This window comes from Rhodamnia argentea, chromosome 2 (assembly GCF_020921035.1).
Source record: "Rhodamnia argentea isolate NSW1041297 chromosome 2, ASM2092103v1, whole genome shotgun sequence".
NCBI lineage: Eukaryota > Viridiplantae > Streptophyta > Magnoliopsida > Myrtales > Myrtaceae > Rhodamnia > Rhodamnia argentea.
Window position 1 is genome coordinate 19441081 of NC_063151.1, and position 8066 is coordinate 19449146.

The 8066-nt window shown below is 39.5% G+C and overlaps 1 protein-coding gene across 1 annotated transcript; it reads right to left on the reverse strand.

Annotated features, from left to right (window-relative positions):
* Positions 1 to 4403: 4403 nt before the first annotated feature.
* Positions 4404 to 7759, reverse strand: LOC115739627. Its single transcript, XM_030672832.2, has 4 exons — positions 7508 to 7759; positions 7204 to 7399; positions 7014 to 7100; positions 4404 to 4960 (listed from the first exon to the last, which is right to left on the reverse strand). The coding sequence occupies exons 1-4, from the start codon at positions 7723 to 7725 to the stop codon at positions 4808 to 4810; spliced, it is 654 nt and encodes a 217-aa protein (XP_030528692.1). The 5' UTR covers positions 7726 to 7759; the 3' UTR covers positions 4404 to 4807.
* Between the last annotated feature and the right edge of the window lie 307 nt (positions 7760 to 8066).

Here is an 8066-nt window from a genome sequence, read left to right on the forward strand (position 1 = left end):
GAATTGGCACCATGCAATGATTTATGACTTTTTTGATACTTTTCTCATTTATTACGTCCACGGTCCTTTTCCATTTATCCATCTGATTTTTTAATTTTTTTTTTACGAAAAGTTTCAAGTTCAAATTCACCATTCATTTTAGTATTTTCAACAAGTTAATCTTCATCTCATTTCGCATCTTTTTTCCGCAACAATTTACGTTGTTGGATTTAGTTTGCTTTTACCTGCAATTAACTATTGTACTAAACCCTTAGGCTAATAAATTTAATCTACTATGATATTACTTATGGTTCGACCCATACAGGCATTACATAAGTTGAATTATTTAACTTAAATATACGGATGCTTTCCCTCCTAGAGAAAGTACCTTGCGTGTCGTCATTTATAATTCAACTATCAATTAATACATTTCCAACTGATTTTTGGTTGTCGTGTAATTGCCTTCGTAGGTTGTTTAAGAGCCAGCTTTTTCCTCGTGATCAACTTGGCAAATCGTGTTACTATAATCAATCACTTTAATCGTCACTTAGGGCAATTCACATGATTGAATTTCTTCGGATTTGACATTCTTGACCACTTTAGGTTTTAAAAATTAGAAAATCTGACGAGTAATCATCAATCAAGAAAATGTTGAGGTCGTGCATCGCGGATGCGGATCTTACGCTAGTCTACGTAAATTGAAAATAGGAGTTACAAATACTAAAATAGAATAGAAACTAGATGCAACCAAAGAAATTAGGCCTTTGATTGGCGTATCTTAACGAAATGATACCTTTAACGCGAAGTAGGACTTCAATTATTAAGTTATGAGCCAATTAGATATATCACGATGCTATTGAATTCTTCAAAGAGCAAAACACTTATGCATTCACCTTAAAAGTTATATGTCATTTGATTAAATGTCAATGAGAACTTTCTGTATATCATTGTGTAGTGCGGTGGTTTTATGTGACGGAGACACAGCCCGATAGAGATGACGTGGCGTGACCGACCAATCATTATTGCTTGCACATTGTGAAGCTCATCCGACTTGACGCTTTATGTATATGCATTTCATTTTGTATTGACCGAGTATATCGTCCGTCAATACCACGTGAGTCTATCACATAAATTGCCTCCTCCTTTCTAAAAGTACCCCGAATACCATAGTTAGAATTGTTAAAATGGGTGTAGGCCCACATTTGATAGGTTGAGTCGTCATATGAGTTAATTACATTATGAAAATGGGTTGAAAATGGCAAAACCCCAAAAAATATAAGTGTTAAATGGGTCCACAATTTACTCGGACCCAACCCATCTTCGTGACTCTCTCTCGCCCTCTCTCGATCTCGCTCCCTCGCTTCGCACTCTCACCTATTGTAAAATACTATCATTCATTAAGGGGAAGGGCTAATATTGTTAGCTATGAGAGGCCGTTATATGATTGACCTTCCAATCTTTCTTTCAAGAAAATTTCAGGTCGATGAAAGCTATTTCAACAAAAGATTTCTCTAGCAGTGGTCCAAGACACCGATTCTGCGATTTTTTTGAACCTGGACATAAACTGGTCTACCGACTCATTGTTTTGTTGCTTAATGGCAGCCAAATCTGCAATACATACATCGCGGACGGACCTATAGAATTGGCTATGAAATTGTGTTTCCATTTATTCCCGAGAGTGGATAAAATCAGCTGGCAAAGAAGAATACCATTGCCTAGCGGTGGCCAATATTGAACAGGGGCCCGGAACCGGCCCGTTGACCGGCCCGGAACAGGCACGTTGATCGGGCCCACGGTTCTGACCCGGTTTTTAAAAAAAAAAAAAGAGAGAGAAGGCCCGCAAAAAAGGGTTATTGGGCCTAGGAACCGGCGGTTCCGAACCGGAACCGGAACCGGCAGTTCCAAACCCGGAACCGGAACCGGTCCTTCAAGAACCGGAACCGGCGGTTCCGTTGAACCGGCCATCACTACCATTGCCGGTCTGTTTCTGTGCCACTTTTGACTGTTGTGCGAATAAAATTCTAGTCTATGAAGTTCTTCTATACAGTTACTTTCGTGGTGACATTGTGTTCAGTGAATTTACGCATAATATCTTCTCTCTGTCATTTAAATGTAGCCACGAGTAAATGGCAATAGAATTGGCATGTCAACATGCATACAAAGCGAATCTCATGGACCACCATGCCCGTGAATCCATATGTGTTAGCTATCCTCTAAAGCCTCTAATCCCTACACCCCCTGATTTGCAGCATAGTGTTTAATTCGAATTTTATATGCCTACACCCCTCGATTGAGTTCTGTTTCAGGAAGCAACAGACACTGAAGATGACAAATTGAAAGGCCCGAGGGATGAAATGGCAGATGAAGTTTACGCGGCCGTCGCAACAGCTTTGCTCGAGATGAATGAGTATGATCCGAGCGGCAGGTACCCTGTCTAGGAGCTGTGGAACTGCAGAGAGGGAAGAAAGGCCTCAGCAAATAATTTCCCGACATATCTTTATGCGGCGTAACGTTTAGACGCAAGATACATTCTTCTCCAAGAATAGAGTGTTTTATGTGACAGTAGAGTCAAACACGGGTGGGTCGGATCGAATATGGTCCGACCCATATTAATCTAATTAACCAATTTTGATCCATTTTCACGCAGTACATATATGACTACCCATACTCGACCCGACCCGTATTACTTAAATACTTATGTATTTAACAAAATCATAGGATATTTGTTTCTTATAATTTGTTAAGAAAAATGATATTGCTAAAACACTTTTATGCCATACAAATCTAGTGAAAATTTTTAACATTTAATTTTATTTATAAAAATTTATTATAAAATTATAGTTTTATTTTATCATTAATTTATTTTCCTTTTTTTTTGAGGGCCGGAGAAAGCGATCAGCAGCGGACGACGATATTCTACTTCTTTCAACATATTTTTTTTATATTTTATAATTTTATTTTTATTTTTTATTTCTTTATTTTACATATATAAAATAATAAATAAAATAAAAAATATAAAAAAAAAAATAAACCGATAAAGCCAAGTGAATTGTAAATGAGTTGCGTTTGTCTAGCTAAATGGGTTGTAAATGGGTTCAAAGGCAAATCCATTTACAACTCACATACTATTAAGCTTAAAATTCACACTCATTAACAATTCATTTATTAGAATTTGACTAACAAATATGGTTTTTTCGGCCCATCTCTATCTCCGCCACGTGGTAGAGAAAACATAATCCGATCGAGTAATCACCATTTTTCTGCACGATATAAATCTAATTCCACCTGACCCCCACGTGTTCTCACCACATGAATCTATCACATAAAGTGTACTCTCCTTTCCAAAACGCCAGCAAGTATTTCTTTTCTTTTATTTGAGAAAAACAAGTGCCCTTTTTCTTGATTAGTCTTTTTTATTTGTTAAGTAAAAAGCTTTAATTATCGTTTCTTTTTCGGTCCTAATTATACTTTTTCTTCTCTTGCCTCTCTTTCTCTCCAGGTGCTGACCTGTGAGATGCTCAGGCAAAGACACGAAGACACCTAAATGATAAGAGATTTATTCATTGCTTGCTACTCCCATGGCCTCATCACCGACAATCTATCCATCCTTTCGTCTGGTGATTATTACACGTCTAACAAATTGACTTGTTCGAAATCCACACAAGTGCTTTTGCCTTCTCTGTGGTAAGCAAGCTTAATTCTTATCTTTTAACCTATTTAATTAAAACGATACTCGATAAGAGTTAATTGCCGACTATATCAAACCCCAATTGCAATTACTAACGATTTTTCAAGCGAATCGGGAATTATAAAGGAATTATAAAGCAATTACCTGACAAAGTAGGGATAACATAACCCGAATTAAACAAAACGCTATCCTTTCTCTATCGATTTTGCCCCCATAATTTTCCATTAAATTTTCTCAAATCGTCACTCCTAAGAAACAATCCAAAACATTTTCTTCTTGGTCTCGTTAATTTCTTTTGAGCGGGTGCCTCGGAAAGTACACAAGGACACCACAAAGCAACAGCCATTGGTATGACATCCCCCCCAAAAAAAAAACATTGGATTCGCTTTTCAACACCAAATTCAGACAACAAAACCACCTATGTATGTATGTATGTATGTATGTATAAAAAATACCGCTCCCTTTGAACGGAGGACTGCAGAGTCCACAGTTGAAAAGCAAATGAACGTGCAAGGTTGGGAACGTTGGGTCAGGGCGAGAGGGATATTCTCTTCGCATCTCCTCTCGCACGGATCGATTCCATCATTTTCTAAATTCCATTCTCCAAATTGCCCCCAATAGAACAACTGAAAAAAGTCCAAAACCGGTTTTGCAAAATCAGACTGAAACCTACATCGCACCCGAAGCTCACCGGAAGTTTACCGGCGATTCGAGAAGTTTGAGACAGTCAAATTTCATGAGAAGGTTTGGAAAATACCACGAAATAAAGACCAACTTCCCAAACTAATTGGCAATCCGTTTTGGACGTTAGTCCACCGATTGCAGGTCACAACAAGAAGCTCGTCACTACACAACATGGTTCGACCCACCGGCCTGTGACATACCTGGTCCATTCGCGAACCAATGGCAGATTCTTCACACATATTGTGCGATGGGAGACCGGAGGATTGTCCAAGACATCCTATGGACAGGGTTCTGGAGGAGAAGTAGAGCAGCCATAATTTCCTCGGCAAAAACAGAAGCAAAATATTGGGCGTTGCTTGTGATCTTTACGCGATCTGGACCAGGACCATCAACATAATCTGTGCAAGTAAACAGCAAAAACTAGCAAAACCTGATGTCGTCGACCACCGCTTAGAATCATCTTTTCCTCTTCCTCTTAGACTTTTTGTTTACATTGGTCTTCGCGGCTGAATCAGACTGAGAGCTTCCCAGCTTGGCCTCAATAGCGGAACTCCACAGGGCCCTCTCTACGTCTGATGGTGTGAACAATTGTCCCTCAGTGCTTAATTCCTGAAAGAACTTGGTAAGTGAAGGCTATACTAATGATATCATAAACAACGATGATTGAACTTAAGCATTGAGATTTACCTCTAAGACATCATCAAGTTCACGAAAACAATCCTCAACTTTCTCGTTAACTAACACTTTGCATCGCATAGTTTCAGAACTTTCAGTTTACACACTCCAGACATGCTAAAGTTTCAAAAAACACTACACTTTCCACCATCTATTTCTATCTCTTCCCTTTCCTTTGTAGCGTCTAGTATCTATCTATTCCTTAACATTTTCTTAGGATGAAAACTGTAGGTTTTGAAACTAAAGGATGCAAATACAGATAATGAAAAATTGAAGACGCTTTTGTGATCATCTCCCAAGATATTTCTCAGAAGTTATTCTGATTATAATGATTAACTCCAGTCTCACAACAAACATGAATTGGTTAACTGTTGAAGGACTTGGACATCTGACTTCTTTTAGCAGATCAACATAAGATAGACTAAGCTAAAGTAAAAGAGCATTTATCATCAATACGGGAAATAAAGTCTACAAAACATGTTCACTTACTTGGGCCATCAGTACGCCATCATAACACAATGAAGCTTTCCTTTGTATTTTAAACAGAGTGCGGCCTATTTAGAAAACAATAGATTGCAGAGTATTCTCCGACTAAAGTACATTTTTTTATGCTTGGTACGTGCAACTAAAATTTAAGAAAAGTGCAGAAAACTGTCATCTATAATATGGACAGTACATTGGTTCAAATGATTCCTCCAACTTACTTTCTGTGTATGGTTAGAAAGGTGTGTTTTCAGCTTGCTAATCATTATAACCAACAAAACTTATCTTGGAAAGTATGTGGACTCTTATAAAAGAGTCGTGTGGCTGTGTTTTTTAGTCACGAAGATATCGAGGAAGTGTCAACAGTTAACATAGAATGGAATTTACTGCTACTGGAAAAAGCTAGACACAAAATTAAGAGCCTCTATGATCATTTGCACCCTAGAGAGGGGAAAACCATCTTCATATTTTATGAATGCTGAAATCTAGCAAAACTAGTAAAAGATAACATCCACCAAGGTGAGTCACACAGGCACAGCAGATACACCACTAAGAAGGAAAATGTTGAGAAGATATGCAATTGGAATAATTATGAAATGTACAGATCAAAGGAAATTAAACCGGACACCGGACTTACGTGATTTGGAAAGTGTGACCTACGTCATGAGGAGAGCAGCACAAAAATCCAATTTAAATCAAACGAGGCAATGGAGATTACAATGACACTCCATTGCTTGATCTATAGTGAAATTTTATGCTAGTCTCCCCGTGGATGTAGGTCACACCGACCACTCCACGTAAATCCGATGTGGGATTGCATTTCCTTAGATCTGTCCATTTCATTATCATTCAATTGCTTGTCTATTTTCTCAACAGAAAATACTCCAGTGTCTCTGTATTTTATTTCCAGCTAACTTAGCAGCACCCTGTGCACATTCAATTTTCAAACAAAGAACAAAATCTAAGATGACTCGATTTACCTCATTTATATATGAAAGAGGTAAATTCGATTCCTAGATACATTTGAGTGGACAAATACTAAATGCCCTGTGCCCGATGTCATACGTCCTACAAAAGGGTGACACCGGACTACTAAGAGATTGAAAAATAAACCGACGACAACAGGGTCATCCATGTGCAGAATAAGCTGTATAACTATGCAACACTACGGCATGTCCATTAGCAAGACATTGACCAATTAATAACATGTGAAACATTCATAAATAGGGCAATGGTTTTGATCTCTGAAACTAGGAAATATCCTCCCTCAGGGTTGCAGTAGGTTCAAAAGAGGACTACTCTCTCTGCACATACTAATCAGCAGATGCACACAGCAAGGCTGTATTGGATTGCAACGTCGAACACTGCATATTGGGTTTCTGTGTTTGGTTGGATGTAAGCGAATTAAAATTTTTAGAATTTGTATTCCATTCTTTTCCTTCGACTTCCCTTCTTCATTTTCCCTTGCAACTTGTAAAGTGTAGAAAAGAAATGCTGTACCGACCTTTGCCTTAGCCTGTAGTTTCTCCACAAACAGCAAATACTGCTTCAAGGAGTAATCCTTGGAGTGTCCAAGAGCAGCCACCATAGCCTTTCAGACCGAGAAAGAACTAATGTTTGTCAACATCATTGAAACTTTAACTCCATGATACATCCATAAGAAAAGGAAAGAGATATATGGCTCAGCTTCTGACCTCGTCAGACATGAAAGGAGCGACATCGGGCGCGTACGCGGCGAGGACGGCGGATGCGGTGGCGGGGCCAACCCCCTTCAAGACCGTGAGCTCCGACACGGCCTTCGACACGTCGGGGAGCGACCCGAAGGCCTTCCGGGAGGAAGACTCCACCGTCTCCTCATCCAGCGACGACACGAACCCCACCAATCGCGGCCTAGAAAAACCACCACGCGGCAACCAACTTATCGTGAGCCGAAATCAGAAACCAAGAAAGGCCTCGCGTAAGAGTTAAAAAAAAAAAAAAGGAGGAGCAAAGGGACACCTCCATTTGCCGCGAGCAAGCTTCCATTGCATGAGCTCGGTGAGCTCGGAGCGGGTGATGAAGGGACTAGGGTTCCGGCCGTGGAGGAGGGCGGGGAGGCGGCGGCGGTAGAAGTCGTCGAGGGAGGGGAGGTTGGGCTTGTCGAGGGAATCGACGCGAGCAGAGTAAGCGGAGAGAGCTCCGGTCCACCGAGCCACGTCGCGGCACTGCAAATCCATGGCCTGCCCTCTGCTCTGCTTTTTCAAGATCTTTCGCTGGTCGTTTCCCTTCTAATTTATCTTCGTTTTGCAACATGGTCCATAATTTTTTTTATTTAGTTAATGTGATTCCTAAATTTTTATTACATATTCAATTTAGCCCATAAACTATATAAAAATACAAGGAAGAACAACATTTAATGTTTGCATATATTTTAGAGGAACTTGAACATGTCTCAACAGTCCATGATCCACGTTAAACAAATTAAAAATTCAAGAACCACGTTATTATACACTGGGCCAAAGTTCAGAGACCATTTTTATATTATTATCCCTTTCAACAAAAATAGTTATGATAATCC

Excerpts from the sequence above, each read along its gene's own strand:
- LOC115739627 (XM_030672832.2), bottom strand. The coding sequence starts at position 7,725 with ATGGATTTGCAGTGCCGCGACGTGGCTCGGTGGACCGGAGCTCTCTCC. Across the intron at positions 7,400-7,507 it reads CTTGCTCGCGGCAAATGGAG|GCCGCGATTGGTGGGGTTCG; the intron begins GTGTCCCTTTGC and ends TGGTTTTTCTAG. Across the intron at positions 7,101-7,203 it reads CTCCTTTCATGTCTGACGAG|GCTATGGTGGCTGCTCTTGG; the intron begins GTCAGAAGCTGA and ends TCGGTCTGAAAG.